The sequence below is a fragment of the Genypterus blacodes genome, unplaced genomic scaffold (assembly GCF_046128005.1).
Source record: "Genypterus blacodes isolate CSIRO-AG114 ecotype Tasmania unplaced genomic scaffold, CSIRO-AGI_Gbla_v1 ptg000073l_1, whole genome shotgun sequence".
NCBI lineage: Eukaryota > Metazoa > Chordata > Actinopteri > Ophidiiformes > Ophidiidae > Genypterus > Genypterus blacodes.
Genome location: NW_027466883.1, coordinates 4,338,506 through 4,355,214, shown reverse-complemented (window position 1 = coordinate 4,355,214; position 16,709 = coordinate 4,338,506). Strand labels below are relative to the sequence as shown.

The 16,709-nt window shown below is 44.6% G+C and overlaps 2 protein-coding genes across 3 annotated transcripts; both read right to left on the bottom strand.

Moving 5' to 3' along the window:
• Positions 1 to 1,273: 1,273 nt before the first annotated feature.
• On the bottom strand, positions 1,274 to 3,892 carry ctsl.1 (cathepsin L.1). Of its 2 annotated transcripts, none has more exons than XM_076157764.1 (9): positions 3,762 to 3,892; positions 3,432 to 3,540; positions 3,192 to 3,334; positions 2,845 to 3,042; positions 2,557 to 2,748; positions 2,120 to 2,285; positions 1,817 to 1,922; positions 1,541 to 1,644; positions 1,274 to 1,427 (listed from the first exon to the last, which is right to left on the bottom strand). In XM_076157764.1, the coding sequence occupies exons 2-8, from the start codon at positions 3,529 to 3,531 to the stop codon at positions 1,545 to 1,547; spliced, it is 1,005 nt and encodes a 334-aa protein (XP_076013879.1). In that variant the 5' UTR covers positions 3,532 to 3,540; positions 3,762 to 3,892; the 3' UTR covers positions 1,274 to 1,427; positions 1,541 to 1,544. The 2 variants fall into 2 exon arrangements, with proteins under 2 accessions (XP_076013879.1, XP_076013880.1); XM_076157765.1 differs by having other exon boundaries at positions 3,432 to 3,536; positions 3,762 to 3,852.
• A 5,043-nt stretch (positions 3,893 to 8,935) lies between these two features.
• On the bottom strand, positions 8,936 to 12,618 carry vgll2b (vestigial-like family member 2b). The gene is made up of 4 exons (XM_076157669.1): positions 12,532 to 12,618; positions 11,740 to 12,085; positions 9,457 to 9,909; positions 8,936 to 9,048 (listed from the first exon to the last, which is right to left on the bottom strand). The coding sequence occupies exons 1-4, from the start codon at positions 12,616 to 12,618 to the stop codon at positions 9,005 to 9,007; spliced, it is 930 nt and encodes a 309-aa protein (XP_076013784.1). The 3' UTR covers positions 8,936 to 9,004.
• Between the last annotated feature and the right edge of the window lie 4,091 nt (positions 12,619 to 16,709).

Below are 16,709 nucleotides of genomic sequence, written 5' to 3'. Positions count from 1 at the left end.
ACGGCAGCCGCAGATATCACAGCCAGCATCTGAGTTAAACAACAGACGTGTCTTTGACTGAATAATTGATGCCAGTCAAAAGCCAGAGCTGTGATTGAAGCTCTGATCTCCTTTTAAAATAATAAGAACACTCAATTTCCTGTCATAAATATGCTGTATCGTTAAACTCGCCCATCTCGTCTGCGCCGCAGAAACATTTAGAATGAAAGACGACTCTTTGTAATGTGGAGGAGCTCTTTGATGTATCTTGCATGCAGCGTGAAGCATTGTTAAGCACAAAGATTGAGGGCAAATAGTTTAGGAGAATCACAGAGAGGAAGACGAGCAGCTTCAAGCACAGAGTGGAGCTCCAGAGGCAGAGACGTCATTGATACAGGGAGTTGTTTTTTATTAATAATGTAAAGAGCAGAGAGAGGGAGAGATTATTTGTCTGTACTGTGTTGAAGGCAAAAATGCAGTAAGGACAAAATGTGTATCTGCCTTCTTTGTGGAAACCTTGGCTGTGGTGTTTATATGACAGAATAAATTGCTTACTTGTTGCATAATCTTGACGTGTTAATCTGAGTAAACAAAATGACTCAGAGCCGTAATCTGAATATAATCTCAGCATTCTCATTGCATTCCATTTTCACTGTCCTTTCACCATTTTGCATTGAATGATGAGCTATAGTGCAGCGGTGTGTGACCAGTGCTCTCTGGGAGTGTGTGTGTGTGTGTGTGTGTGTGTGTGTGTGTAGTTTGTGTACTTTGCACCGCATATTGAAATCTAATTGGATTGTATTCCTGCCTCTCCTAATGCCGCCTTCTTACATCAACATTTCATCTTAATTTTGTTTCACAGCTACGGGATCACAACCCATTGTGGGAGTGTGTGATATGCAGAATAGGTCAGTGTAGATTTGCGAGACTGCTGCGTTATTATTTTGTGTGTTTTCATAAAAATGTAAATGAAGACGGTGGGGATGAAATCATCCACTTAAAGATCTTTCCAAATGGAAAACAAAAGTACACGCCGTTCTAGAATTTACATAATAATTGACAGCTTTAACTTCTCGGGTCACGGGACCTAAAAATGGGTTTACAACAAGAGGATTTTGGCCGAGCTAATGGGATGAGAAGCAAAGGTGTGTGTATCCAAAAAGTGTGATGCAACGGCTCGATTGTTATTCTGCGCTGAGCAGTGCTTGACTTTCTGTGTCAACGATAAAAAGATGGAGTTTGTAAGCAGAATATCAGAGCACAACTCCCAAACCTCAGCAGTGTGAGATGCAGTTACCAGGCCGACCAATGACATCACAAGCAAGGCTTAGTTTATATATGGTATTTACTTATTTTTACAAAAAAGGCATTTAGTTTTCACAGTTAAACTCAGTGTCTTCATGTAATTAAAGTCAATTATTTAGTTCTCTGTGACGAAACGGCCGCACCTGTGAACAAAACAAACAAGACAGCAAACTGTTAATACACACACATGTATGTTCAGATGGATGGCTAGCTGGCTGGCTGGCTGGCTGGCTGGCTGGCTGGCTGGCGTCCTCACCTTCTCACACCAGTGGGTAGCTGGATGCAGTAGCGATGCCACACTGGTTCCTCTTGTTTCGGGACATCATGATGAATCCTTTGCTGCCCCATGAGAGACCCCAGCTACAGCAAAACGCAAACCAATGAAATTACTTACAGGTGACAACACAATCAGAGGCGCGATAAACGATAGAACAAGAACGCAGAGCTCAAAACGGATTGAGGGAACTTGCTGTTTTCGAGGCTGAATTACTCTATTTCTCAATTTTGTCAGGAGGGAAATAAATGATTTTACCTGTTTTTGACCAGCCAATAGTCCTTTCCTGAATCACTGCCATAACCCACAGCCAATACACCATGATCCAGGTCTTCACTGCTGCAGTCTGGCTCATCATACACTCCTTAGAACATACACACACACAAATTAGACACGCAGATTGGCATTTTATAAGTTCTCCTTAATTCTCAAATATTTGTCTGTACCGGAGTCTTCTTCTTCTTCGGTCATGTATACAAACCTATGGATGTCATCTGTAAGAGGGGTTTGTTGAATTTGCTGTCCTTAAATGAATTGTAATAGATTGACAACAAATCTCACCTGATACATACAACTGGAAGCTCATGTGAGAAGCATCGATAGCAACGGAAATGGGTCCAATGGTGGCCACGGCCTGCTTCAGGGCGTCTTCAGAACCACTTGTCACATCCACATAGCCGGTGCAGGTGGCCCCGATAGTGTTAGGGTTGAAACGGCAACTTCCATCCTAAATAGAAGAGTTTGTTGTGATTTGACGTGTAAAGGTTTAACCACCGTGTCCAGTAAATGTGTTAGAAGCCTGAAGGTATGTGTAGGTCAATGACGAAGTGTCTCCACAAGATGTCACTATAGCAGAGCCTCGTTAGCCAAACCAGTTCACTTCCTCCTCTAAGTGTCTTTAGAAGATGAATGTCTTAATTTTTTATGTCCCCTCTTATAGACTTATGTTTTTGCAACCTAGCTGACAATATTCTTTCAGCCAAAGTGCCTCAAAGTACCTCAGCTTCATAAGGGTACGAGTCCTCTGTGTCAATTCCTTTATTGGATTTGATGTAATCAAAGGCCTGATCCATCAGACCTCCGCTGCAGCCCATGTTGCCAAAGGACGTGGAGCAGTCAACCAACTGCTGCTCGCTCAGAGACACCAGCTTGCCCGTCTTCCTGAAGTTCTGTCCCTCCAGAGAGCCAGTCTGAAAGATAAAGACAAGTTATAATGCAGTCGCAGCTGTTTCCTGTAACTGTTCTACAACAAAATGGAAAGAGGACACATATGAGGTCATACATACAGCACTGAAGGCCCAGCAGGAGCCACAGGCTTTCTGATCCTTTATATCAGTGACGTATCCCTTGTCTCTCCAGTCAACGCTGTCAGGGATATCAGTGCCCTCTGACAGGCTGAGGAAGGTGGAGCCCCGGCGCGGCATGGAGGAGTTAAAGGAGCGCAGGCAGCCCTGAGAGATCAGACGCTTGTACTCCTCGTTTTCCTGTCAATGGGTAAGTGCAGAGAGTCAGAGAGGCGCCCGCTAATTCAAAGTTTGCTCTAGTTTATCCTGAATGCAACCAAATGATGTTAGATTAATTCAATGGTGTTAAAAGTGGAGACCAGAAACTAAAGACTTTCTGCTGTGTGTACCATGTCAGCAAAGTAGGTCATGCCCAGGCGGTAGGACTTGATGCCCTGATCGGCCATCATGTTGTGCACCAGCACCAGTCTGCGGTTGGTGAGCCAGATCTGCTTACGGTGAGCCTCCTCTGATGGAGAGCTGTAGGATCTGTCTACAAAGCGGAGCAGGAATCGACACAAAGAGAAAAAGGGAAATATTCAATCGATAATCAATGTCACAGTCATGAGGAGATTCTTCTTCTGCCTCACCATGATGGAGTTTCCAGGCGTGGAACTCCAGGTCCTCCAGAGGGAGGGTGGTACAGCTGGCCACAGCCAGAGCAGCAGCAGCAACCAGCAGCAGCTTCATCCTGACTGACTGACACACACACACACACACACACACACACACACTGAAAGCCTGAAATCCACTGTGACTTGCGGGAAATTGCACAATGACAATGAGTTCAGCAAGTTTCACATACAGTCGCTCCCTTTCTTTGAATCTCTTTCTTGCTCTGCAGCAATGCACCTGCACCACCGGATGTGTGTGCGTGTGTCTTTATGTGTGATGTTTATCCGTGCTGTGCAGCTGCTCACCTGTCTCCTGTGTTGGCGGGTGTGTGGTGAAGGTTGAGGTGAAGCCGCCTGTAGGTGATGTGGTCTGTCAAAGTGTCGCTCTTATATAGAAGACTTAGAGAGAACTAAGTCAGGTGCCTGTCAGCACATCGTAACACAATCAGATGATCAGACGGAGCGTGAACACACACCCATCAATGATTGGTGAGTTCCACTTTATGAGAAGTTTCCGCCATTCTGTTGTTTTGCGGGGGAAGATTTTTCAACCTCAGCAGTAAAGGGAACACCCTCTCTGAGAATGACTCTGAGGTTTGAGAGTTCAGTTGGGAATTTTGTTGTTCTCTCCTGATGATGTACCACTCTGATTCCAGTCATAGTTTTGGTGGGGATTCCTCCTAAAAGGAACCAAACAAAGACACACAAGAACACCTAACGTCTACTCACCACCACATCCAATGCTCATGTCTCCTCCTTTCATCTACGGCGACTTTCAGATCAAACCCACCGCAAAATATGTAAATAGACGTTGGTTGATGCTGTGCTCAGAGCGTTTCTCAGAAATGTGGGTTGAGAACTCGTGAAGCTCTCTATTAGCTCACACAGCCTATCGCACCACTTAAAGAAAACAAACTCATAGAACCAAAACGCTCTTCCGTTGTTGTGCACTTGTAAGTATAAGAACCTGAGTAAAACTGGCTTTGATCTCTGAGAAATCTTTCACTCTATCTAAAAGAAGTTGTAGAGGTAATAATGGTGTATTGTGTGGGAAAGCAATTAGCTTTTGAAACACTAAAAACCCGACAGTCTGTGTTGTTGTTGTCATCTGTAAGAATAACTGGCAGTTCAAGCACACCTGCACAGCTTTGATCACATGGACATTATCTGATTTGAGACTTCCTTGCTCCTCTGACACACACATCCTGTCTTGAGCTTTCTTGTGAGTTGTGGTGGAGAATTACTGTCAGGAACAACTGCATGAGAATGGTTGGTATTCCTCAAAAATCGCAAAGTAATTTTTGAAAAGCTGACTAGTTACGATTATTCATTTCTCCTTTAAAGAAAACGGCAAGAGTGCAAAATCTAGATATATGACCCTTAGGTGATCTAGTCACTGGTGTAATATAGCTTTTTTTTCTCCATTGTAATTGGTTGTGTTATGGATGCAGTAAAGGCAGTCAGACAGTGTCCATCACAAGACTTTCATGTTTAGAGTTCAGACCATAAAGATGCAGCAAAGTGAGAGGAAAAACTGAAGGCTCAGCTGAAAATGTACAGATGTCATTGAACTCATTTAAGCTGCTCTCATGTATCTGCCTCTCAGTCTTTCTGCCGCACAGAACAAAGTGTGCGCTGTGTTTGGACACATGCACACACACTCCTTCCTACAAGAACAGTCTAATGAAACGGGATCAGTACTGGTGCTTTCAGTGAATTGCAGCAAATGGGTGAAGTGAGGAAGCTGTGAAAAGAGCAGCAGAATGTGTGCGCGTGTGTGTGATAATTTAGTTAGTGTGAGGTTTGTAATCCGTTTTATCTGCTGTAAACAAGTTATGACAAGTCAAGTGACAAGATCTGGTAATGTGCCAGCTCAATAAGAAATACAACCGGGAACGTTCAGAAGGCCATAGATCAAGGTTTCCTGTGTGTGTGTGTGTGTGTGTGTGTGTGTGTGTGTGTGTGTGTGTGTGTGTGTTTGTGTGTGTGTGTGTGTGTGTGTGTGTCTTATAATTATTAATACAATTATAATATGCACGTTTAATCTTATTTAAATTTATTTATTTAATTTCATGTGTTTTTTAATTTAATTTAATTCAATTTATTTTTCTTTATATGTTGATCGCACCAATAACCAGAAAATATTCCTCTGAGGTGTAAACTTAATTGGCAATAAAAGCTATTCTGATTCTGATAATATAAGTGTTCTTTAAGTTTATTAAGAAAAATGCTCCCTTTTTGAAATGACTAACAAAGGGCATATAGAAATGAATCTTTCTCTGCTGACCAGTCATATGAGCGGTGATGTAATCTTTGGTTTGTTTTACTGTAACAGTGACTCAGTGGTTGAAGGAACCACCGCTCACGGTAACAGAGAGGAACAGCTGCTCTCAGGGAATGCTGGGTAATGCTGGGAACTGACAGAGCGCACTTCTCTATGGAGCCCTCTGTAGGCAATGGAGGGGTTTTCTCAAGCTAAACTCACTCACTGTGTTTCACACTGCTACTGTGAAACGTGATAAACACAAGCTGTCTACTTGGAAAGTTGATGAGAGTTCAGACACTACGAGAGGACACCACACTTATTACACACACATTATTTCATCATTCTATACCCATATTCCCTAGAAAACTCCCACACAAACTCATAATACTTTTAAAATGTGTAGATTATTTTATTTTATTGTATTTATTTTTATTTTTATTTTTATTTTTATTTTTATTTTTAGTTTTAGTTTTAGTTTTAGTTTTAAAATCAATGCCTTTATCAGACTTTTTATTGTTCATATTGTCTCATATCTCACACTTAAATCTTAGATATATAAAATCCTGGCCATTATTTTTTATTAATGACCGTTACTTCCTGTAAAACCACAATGAGACAAAAGCAATGTGACTTTCAATAACCTGCATTCACTAATCCCCCTCCCTTCACAAACGGAAATAGATTGTTTATTAATGAGTTTGAGCTCATTTTAACCCACGAGCACTATGACTCCTGCAGTACTTTAAACACACCAGGAGAGGGCACTACTTCCTTATATCTTGGCTGGATGTCTGTGACCTGGGAAACAGCTCACTATTTCACACTCTTTATTTGATTTGATGTCAATAATGCAATATACCTGCAGCAGCGATCTGCAAACTAATATAACTACAAGAATCTAATAAATTATAACATTACAGAGACAAAGATCTGTATAACCATTAAATGTGTGTAAACTTAATTGTCTCTAATCCTGTTTGTGAGTTAACGCAGGTTTATAGACAGATATGTAATATAATATGAGATTTGCTGTAGTGTCTGAGTGCTAACAGTGGATTGTGCAGGATACCCCGCGAAAGGGAAACCCTCAACCTCGGTGACAATACTAGTGTGAAAAGGCAGTAAGATGTTTGGCATGGGAAACTGAGAGGAACGCTATCCCCGGTAAACTCTGTCTAATTTCATTACTCTGCATGTTTCCTCAGCTTAGAGCCAATCACATAGTTGGCTGCTATCTAGCGGGGGGTCACACATAACAGCCGCTAAATTGTGACAGTGGCCCAGACCGGCATACCTCAACGCATAATCTGATTATCGGATCAATAACACAGCAACACTTGGTGCATAGCAGGGATGTCTGTCTTCTTCTCTGGTTACACATAGCTAGCATTCACCACTCGTTCCCACTTTATAGGTGACAAAGTGTGAATACAAGCAGGAATTCAAATGGAAGGCCTTTTAAATAAGACGAGTCGGGAGGCGTACCCTTGATCACATCTGGCTGAGCTACTGTCACTGGTATTCATGTCCTATTTACTTCAACTACTGTCACTACTTCACTTAAATCAGTGTATAAAATCTGACACTGTATCTGTAAAAGTATCACACAGAATACAAACTACACCAAATTAGTTCTAGATCATTTGAATCCTTATTCTAGATCATTTGAGATAATATTTGTATCTATCCTGTATCATAAATTACAGTTTTAAATGAATAAATTGTCACTCTCAATTATTTTATGCTTCTGCTGCTAAGTCAGTATTTGTACATGTTTATGCCGTCACTATAGTGTAAGAGAAGCAAGAAGTAAAGCTGCAAATTCTCAGTCAATAATTTTAGCAACACAAGTCGGCCAATAAGAAATGGATCAGTTCAAGTATCATACAGATTAGTAACATGTAGCTTCTAGTGGCGACATATGAACATCATGTGTATAAAAGAGTATTTAGTTCAATTTCTAATTTACTTTTCTGTAATTTGCCAGAAGCAGTAAAAGGTTCATTGTCTCCTTAAGACGTGATGACATGTTTTTTGGTTATTTAGTCGTGCAAAAAGAGAAAGAGAATGATGTCATTCATTCTTCATTTAGAGTTGGCAAGCCACCAGCGACTAGTTTGCCGAATAATCGATTATGTGCGTTTTTTTAACCAATTATTCGTTTTAATCCAGTGGTTAGTTATTATCGATTATTCGTGACAGGCATAGAACAAACAAGACATTACCATAAAAATATTTATTGACATCACAATCTTGTCGGACACGAAAAAATGAGAAATGACACGCAAGAAAAACATCCCAAAAATATTTCTAAGTCCAATTTCAAAACATCTAAAAATGACATTGAGAAAATAAAGAGCTTCAATGGAACATCATCAGACTGTGACCAAAACAATCTTTGAGTCTGTTCAGAGCAAATACATATCTCTCAAACTGAACTGGTTTGAGAATTCATCTTTATTCTCCGCAAAAGTTTCCTTCATAAATAGATCAAAAACTCCACCAAAAACACGTGGTATGGTCGTCCCCATCCCCTCTCCTTAGAAAACACAAGAAACAGACAGAACCACAATGATTTCAGAGCACTGGCCTAACCAAACATTTTAGAAATGCACATAAACACAAATAAATAGAGAGCAAAATACACTAAAGACAAAACGAGGCATCATGACGACCGTCGTAGAGCGTAACCACGAAAGCTGCTACTCCTGTTTCTCACTGCATGTTGCATTTGTGAAATGCAGATAGTGGATGATGGCGACCACTGCACCGACAAAGAGTACAGGCAGAGAGAACCAGGGACATTGGAGGGAAGCCTCTCTTGCCACTCTGTCCCCTCCATTCATCCCGCTATCTCTCTGTCCTCTGCTTTAAGTCTGTTGTGATCCCGTCTTTCCCGGTCCAAACAGGTCACGGTGGCTCACACACCTCGCCAGGGGCCTCGCGTGCTGCACCTCCAGCGCCGGGGAGAGAGCGCCGCGTTGAGGGAGAGGAGACAGAGAGCGCATCCACACGGATTATAAACACTGACACACCGCCGCTCTCCCTCTTTCTCTCCGTCTCTCTCTGCTTTATCTCCATGGTGCACACACGTCGACCTGGAGCGAGGCTGTATACTGGCAGCCCAGGCCAGCAGCAGAGAGGGGTGGGGTGGGGGTGGGGGGATAGATGGATGGATGGAGTGTGTGTGGGGGGATAAAGGGGACACGGTGGTTCAATAGAGGAGCAGGTCCAGGGACTAATTGGATCTGGTAATGGCTGGTCAATGTGACTGAAGGGCTCGTTAGAACCAGTACAGCTCCTTGCCTTTCTTGTGTTGCTGGAGGCCTGAGAGAAAAAGGACAAGGAAACAATGAGGAGAACAACGGCAAACAACAGAAAGCGGGTTGTCATGGAACCTACTTTTGCCAAACATCCTGTTTCAGAGCGTGAAGAAAGAGAGCTTATGTGATGATTATGGTGTGTGTGGGGGGATGAAAGAGAGAGAGAGAGAGAGAGTCTTTTGTGTCTTGTGTGTGCGATGTCCATGTTCTCATCTATATCATGAAATACTGTCAGCACTCACTAGAATCAAGAATTTCAAGGAGGATCATTTCAAAGGGCAAATCAAAACCAACCATTTTCATGCTCTTCGTTGGCTTCCTTTGCTTGACTGATGTTCCTATTTACAAACAACCAATAATCTGCACTAAGCCACACACAGTTTACCAAAGCGTGTGGTGTTTCAGTGGGTACCTGCGTCCATGTTGAGAGCCAGGGTCTGGCTGACATCTGCTGGGGGAAGCAGGCTGGGCCAGGAGGCGGGGGGCTCCAGCTTGCTCACCTCATAGTGGCTTGGCAAAGTGGCCAGGTGAGGTGGCCGCACTGTGGGCATGAGCAGGGGTCCGTAGTGGGGCTCCAGTGCAGAGGGGGAGTACAGTTCGTGGAGGGGCCTTGGGTGCCCATAGGCTTGGGCCTGCGGGTACCCCCAGCCTTCAGGTGCATGTGGGTGGGAGTGAGGGTGAGGGTGAGCGTGAGGGTGAGGGTGAGCGTGCGGGTGCGCCAGGCCCGGGTGGAGCCCCGAAGCGTATGGGTCCACGGAATAGGAAGGTGCTCCCGTCTCACAGTGGGAGCGGCTTTGAGGTGAAGCGTAGTTACTGTCCCAGAAGGAAGGAGGGAAGCTTCGCCGGCTGCTCGGTGACGGGGCGTCTGATGGTGGGAGGGAGAAGAGGGGAGGGAGGGGGAGAGGTTAAACAACAATCAAGCTGAGGCAAAGTCATGAACTGGGTGCACAACTGTGTAGTGAATCATATGATTTATAGAAACAAATGGAAGAGCTGGAGCCGTGCACGGAAAGCAACCCATGTTAAAACGTAGATGTCACTCACATGACTGCTACACCCTCTGGCCCAGATATCTTCCCCATTGGATCATACTGTCACACAGTCCTAGCCCCGACAAGACACAGAAATAAACACAACCATGTTCTAGTGGTAGAGAGAGAGGGACAGAGGGAAAGAGGGAGAGAAAGGTAGAAAGAGAGACCACGTCCCTACGTATATCCCAGAATTCTATATGAGGCAGATGGAGGGAACCCAAGGCTCACTGGGCCTTAAATCACTGGCTGTGGTGACATCTCTCACTCTCATGTCAGCCCAGTACCTCCGAAAGTCTCACAGCACACTCATGCACACACACCCAGCAAACACACATTCAGATATGCAACTTTGGCCCTTTGCTAGGACCCGCTGTCCCTCTCTTCTGTCTCCTGCCCCCCCACCTGTTGTTTTCTCTGCCCCCAACCCCTCCAGCCCCCCTTTTCCTCGCCCTCAACAGAATGTCAGCGAGCCATTTTATGTTTTTAAGCAGTATACTTTTATATTTAGATATTCCTCTGAAAAAAGACACCACCGTGCGGCACCCTGAGAGGTGGTGTTGCCTTCTGCCCCTCTCACACAAACCGCAGCAGCGTATATAAATCTGACAGGCAGGCAAATGACTGAGCAGCCATTGTGGGGTGAAGAGCTGGAGGGAGAGTTAGAATGGCAGCCGCGGAGACGTTTGAAGGGGATACGCCGGCGAGGCTGCGCGCTTACGGCCATGTATAAACATAGTATCTGTTGTGAGGCAGGAAGCGCGTGCTAGTGCCGAAATGAAGACGTCTGGCTGAACGAGGCGAGAAGAGCCGGCGAGGTGGCAAAGAGCGAACGGAGTCCGTAGGCGCCGGGCAGACACAAAAGGGGCACAGCAACATTTGAGTGTCCGCTTTTATCTTTGCATTTTAGTGCCAATCAAGGAGAAAGAAAAATTATGATTGCCTCAATTTAATATTTCTAATTTCAATGGTATGAGACATTTGAGAGTCTAATTGTAATTTTTGGAGGATATCTCTATAAATTCACACACTGACTGTTCCTCCCACTTACTTGCACTCCCAATTTGTCTCACTTCCCTGTAAAACTTCACCCTCGCCGTGCCCAATAGAGTCACAGAAGAGCCCTTTTTTGATGTCCAACAGCCTCCTGACCTCTGTGACCTCTGACCCCTGTGCCCTGACCTTTCCAGAGACAACAGCTCCAGCGAGCAGCCCTGTCTGTGCTGTCACCTGATCACATCACCTGTCCGCCTCTCTGCTGTGCCGTCGCTTCTCCCTGTGTGGCCTCACTGAGCCGGACGCCACACAGACAACTGTGGCACCCCCCGTATGCGCACATGGGTGCAGCACAAACCCCCTTATAGTCAGTGTGATCAGCCAGGGCTCAGTCTTCACCACATAAACTCATCGTAAACATAATAGTAAATGAGTAAAATTTAGATTCCCTTATGATCACATGCTGGCTATCATTAATTCAAATTTACATTACATCATTAAGTTTACCTCATCCATCTGGAATCTGTTGTTGTGTGAAAGCTCTCAGTTAAGATGCATTCACTGACAGATTTATGTAATGAGTTGTATGAATGCGTGTGGCGTTTGTTTGTGTGTATCATGTGTGTTGTTGTATCTGTGCGTGTATCTGTGCGTGCAGCCTGGCGTACCTGTGCCCGGTTGTTCTGGCGCCCGCCGTTTGCCCTCTCCGTCCATGTAGGAGCTGAGGGCCCTGGAGAAGTGCTCATCCACCACACTGCTGATGTCCCCCTGGTAGTAGGTGAAGAGGACACACCGCGACGTCAGGTACTCCGCCTCGGGGGGCTCCTGCTTCTCCTTAGGGCCTTCCTCTGCTCTCGAAGCTGCAAGCGCGTAGGAAGACGATGACGAGGAGGTCGAAGAGGACGAAGAGGCTGATCCTCCGGTGCCCGGGGCCCCAGACATCCCCTCGGGACCCCTGGGAGTGTCCATAAAATCCCGGCAGTGAGAAGAAACGCTGCTCAAACCTGTGGGTGCCTGCAGAGGAGAGGTGGGGAGGTTGCGGAGGCAGTTAGGACAGGTGTTACACTGGACAGATGTGGAACTGAAGATATATTGACGTCATGTTTGACAGCTTTTGCGTGTGTGAGCATGTGGTGCGTTTGGACGGATAACAGTTTCTTGGAAGCAAGTAGGAGTTCTCCGCTTGGAAATGTGACACGTAAACGCAGCACGGCAACACGAACGCAGTGGTGCAAAGAGGATTACATCAATATATTAACAGGAATTAAATCAACGCTGAAATTTTGTTTTTTTGTCTAGTGTTTACGTCTAGTGCTTTTACGCAAGAGACGCAAGTTAACAGTTCCTCTCCGCGTCAGTGTTCAACTCCGTTTCCCGCTAATATTGAAAAGACGAAACGATCAAGAAATGGAAACATAAGAAGATATAAGGAGAAGTTGTAACAGTGGCACACTTCCTACCTGAAAGCTACTGATAAAAGCAGGAGCGGTCGGTGCGTACGCTGCGTAATGTCCATAGGCTGGGTACATAACATCCAAACAGCTCATGGTAAATGAGCGACGTCTTCACTGCGCTGTGGAAACACACCTTCCAGAGAGAAAGAGCGACAACATCCCGTTATTTCTCCTCTCCGGCAAAGAAAACGATCACTGGTGTGCGTAAAAAGTGCGTGTCAGACTCCGCATAGTCTCCACGGGAGCGCACGTCTCTGCCTCCGCCTGTGTGTGTGTGTGTATGTGTGTGTGCTGCAACAGCTGCGGCAGCGAAATGTGGCGAGGGTTTATGGAGCAAAGCATGAGGGTGTCCTGTCCTGTCCTGTCCTGTCGAGTACATCTCCTGTCAACCCCTCCTCCCCTCAGCAGCCCATCACCGCCAACACTCCCACTATACCACCAACAGACACAACACAGCTTATAGGTCACTGATCACACACCAGTAAGCCAATCATCCCCCTCCGTGTGAGCAATAATAGACTACTAGCACAAGTGACTGTGTGTGTGAGTGTGTGTGTGTGTTTTGGTGGAAAAAGTTACCAAACAGGCTGAAATGCTGCACATCCTTTGCCTTTTCTCCTCAAAACCTGTTTTCTAGTAACGCTGGAGGACATCCTGTAAAATAATTATGGGTCAATACCTCTTGGTCCTGGTTTACACTAAAGGTTAAATAGAATGTCAGGCGATGGAGTCCAGTTACATAAATAGATTTGGATGAAGTCATTGCGCTTTAAATCCAGCCTGCAGGACAATGAACACATGATACACACGGTTCCGTGACTTTTTCTTTATTCTTATCCGTGTACTGTAGATGCTTAAAAACTTTGCACTCAGTCCAAGCTGAAAGTGTATCCACGGTCTTAAAACAGCCATCGGTTGCCAAGTAAACCTTCAAGTCATCTGAAGTATTTGTGTGTGTTCCCAGAATGACATGTAGGTGTCAACTATAGGTTGCATACACATGGTCATGGCAGCATTGGGGAGAAAGGGACTCTGCACAAATCTATGACAAATTATCACCTATCAGCAGTGCAAACAAAAGGACATTTTCACACATACACACAAACATACCTATGTAGACAATCACAAACAGGTTCATGTAGCAACTGGTGTATCTGCGCGTGGAGAAATAAAAAAAAAACAACACTGTTCTGGAAAGATTAGGCCGTGAAAATAATATGTGAGATCCATTTTCCTATTAAGCTTTAGGCTATTTTTCTTGTTTTAAGGCTTTGCAGGTGCTTGTTGTTTGGGCATGCCACTCTTTTTGACAGGCACTTCAGAATGCCTGGGAGAATAGTGTGGAAAATTTGCAGAATTCCATGGACGAGTGTCAGATGAGGTGGAATGTCTCTGATGTATGCTAGTGGACGAGCTCCTTGGGAAGTTATATCGTCCCCTCCGCTGCGTTCTCTAGATGGAGAACATGAGCAACATCTCGCTATGCATACATCACACATAGTATGAATAGCTGGCAGCAGGTTAAAGGCATGCTAATGAATCAAACATGCTCTTAAATAGCAGTGGATAAAACAAACATGCAACGGCACGGTGCTGCAGCTCGCTCTAATAAGCTCATTTTACAGCGTGAGGAGGTTAATACCATACAAATCCATGGAAACTCAGCAAAGCCTTGACACTATAGGCCTACTTTTTAAAAAAATACGTCTAGAATTAAATTGCTAAATGCATTGTTCAGACGGACAAATCTTAAGTGCTCATATTAATGTACAGAAGATATTCACAGTTGTTTTGCATTAGTTAGTCCACGTTACCTTTGTTGCATGCGGTGCATTACGGGCTACAACTTACAGGGTAATGCAGGGCAGTAATGGAGTGAGGGAGTTAAGAGTGTGATGCAATGTTAGAAAGCTCACTGTTACACCAGCGTGATCAACAGCTGCAGCTGACGGAAGGGAAGGGAGGCCTCTATTAGTATTAATGGCCATGACTGCATTTCTCTCTCTCTCTCTCTCTCTCCCCCCCTTCTCTCTCTCTCTCTCCCTCCGTCTGTCTCTGTCTCTCCTGCTCCCACTCGTCTTCTCCTTTTCAAACATAGTTCCCAGTAAATTGCTGGGATAACCTTTCAGGCACCTCTAGCACCGCCACAGCTGCCTGTCAATTTCATCCTGAGCACGGACTGAGAGGAGCTCCCTTATATCTGAATCTGTTTCCAACCATTCTTCAAAATAAGCACTTGTATTGCAGTTATGAAATACGTCGTCAGCAGAGTCTTGTGATTGGGTCGCTCGCTCCACTTCAGACGCTTATATATGTGCTTACAGTCATTTTCCCTGGAATGATACATACATTTCCCTGAATATCAATTCCCTGCCCCCATTCACACATGACCTCATACAGGAAGCGTCCCTGGATGTTTCAGGGAAGGACTGGTGATACATACACTTCTCTCTCTCTCTCTCTCTCTCTCTCTCTCTCTCTCTCTCTCTCTCTCTCTCTCTCTCTCTCTCTCTCTCAACCCCCCCAGAGCAGCCACCCCTCTACTGCCAGTTGTCTGTGTCTTCACACATGTGTGAACGCATGCGTGTCCCACTGAGTGTGCGTGTGCACATATGCAGTCAACAAGTGACCAAACTAGGAAGAGGGCGAAGGAGATTTGGGGCAGAGATCCAAGCAGAGTCAGTCAGTATGTCTGTGTGCGATCAGTGTGAAGTCAGTGATACTATGCTTACATGCTAGAATCTTTGCAGGTAGAAGATGGTGTGTGTGTGTGTGTGTGTGTGTGTGTGTGTGTGTGTGTGTGTGTGTGTGTGTGTGTGTGTGTGTGTGTGTGTGTGTGTGTGTGTGTGTGTGTGTGTGTGTGTGTGTGTGCGTGCGTGTGAGTGTGTGTGTGTGTCTGTGTGTGTCTGTGTACTCGTGCGTTTGTGCAAATGAGTGTGTGCATATGTCTACATTTACGTGTACGTGCTGAAAATAAACACAGGTTACATCACTCCTTGTGACCCCACAGCACATTTAAGACCCGCCCCTCTTAAAACGGGACTGACCAGTCAAAGGCTCTGATTGGCTAAGATGTTGCAGGCCAGTTGAGGTAATAATGGCAAACTGGTTTTATTTAGACCACTATTCACATTGCGGCGCCCCCATGAATAGTTTATACTGGCCGCTAGAAATACCTGAGTACATTAATAAGTAACTGTGCATGATAATTTGTCAAACCTCCACATGACAATCAAAAATAAAAGTGTCTGTCAAAAGTGTAAGAATAACCAAAGATGTCAAATGTGCTGAACGACATCGCCAAGCATTCACCGAAGTTGTAAAGTGGAGGTTGTGGAGATATAAACCCGAAACCATATAGGCTACCCCCTGAAACAACAAGACCTTTATTAAGGCTCAGCCTGGCTCAGTCCCAAGGGGGTCGGACATCAGGATTCCGCTGTTGTTTATGTGCCTTGGTGTGTGTGTGTGTGTGTGTGTGTGTGTGTGTGTATATGTCCAAGACAGAGACGTACAGCTGCCTCGTTGTCCACTTCCACACAAACTAATCTCAGCTGTTCAAAATCATCACCGAGTGCCATATTGGAACACACACACACTCGTCCTCACACACACACACACACACAAAGGGCCACATATGGACAGGTCTGGCTCATTCATCCTTCCACACAAATGTTGGTGATAAATCCTCTGTGATAGATTGTGCAAGTGTGCAGCTATTTTCTTCCTAAAACAACGTAGCCTTTGTCCAGGGAGAGCAGGAGGTCCCCAGGATTCCAGAACCTTAAATCGAGATATCAATAAAAAATAAGTTATAAACACAACTCATGGAAGCATTTTTCGACTGTGTTTGCACTTTGTATGACTCATAACCGGTTCCCACAGCATTTAGAGTAGGACGAGTTGTTTAGATAAACGCATGTTGGTTGGTTTGTCTGTTTTGTTTATCAGCAGGATTAGTCCAAAAGTTAATCATTTTGGCGAGCAGGTTAAGACGGTTGATCTGGCTTTGGTTGACTGAAGACAAGTTAAAAAAATGTTTAAATTATCTGCATCAGTTTGGCCTTGGCTGAGGTATGTGCGCTATAGTGCCCAAGTTGTGTTTTTAGTTAAAAAAACAACAACAATATACAGTATTGATGTCCTATATGTCTGCACATAAACATAACAGCTGATCTATCTTG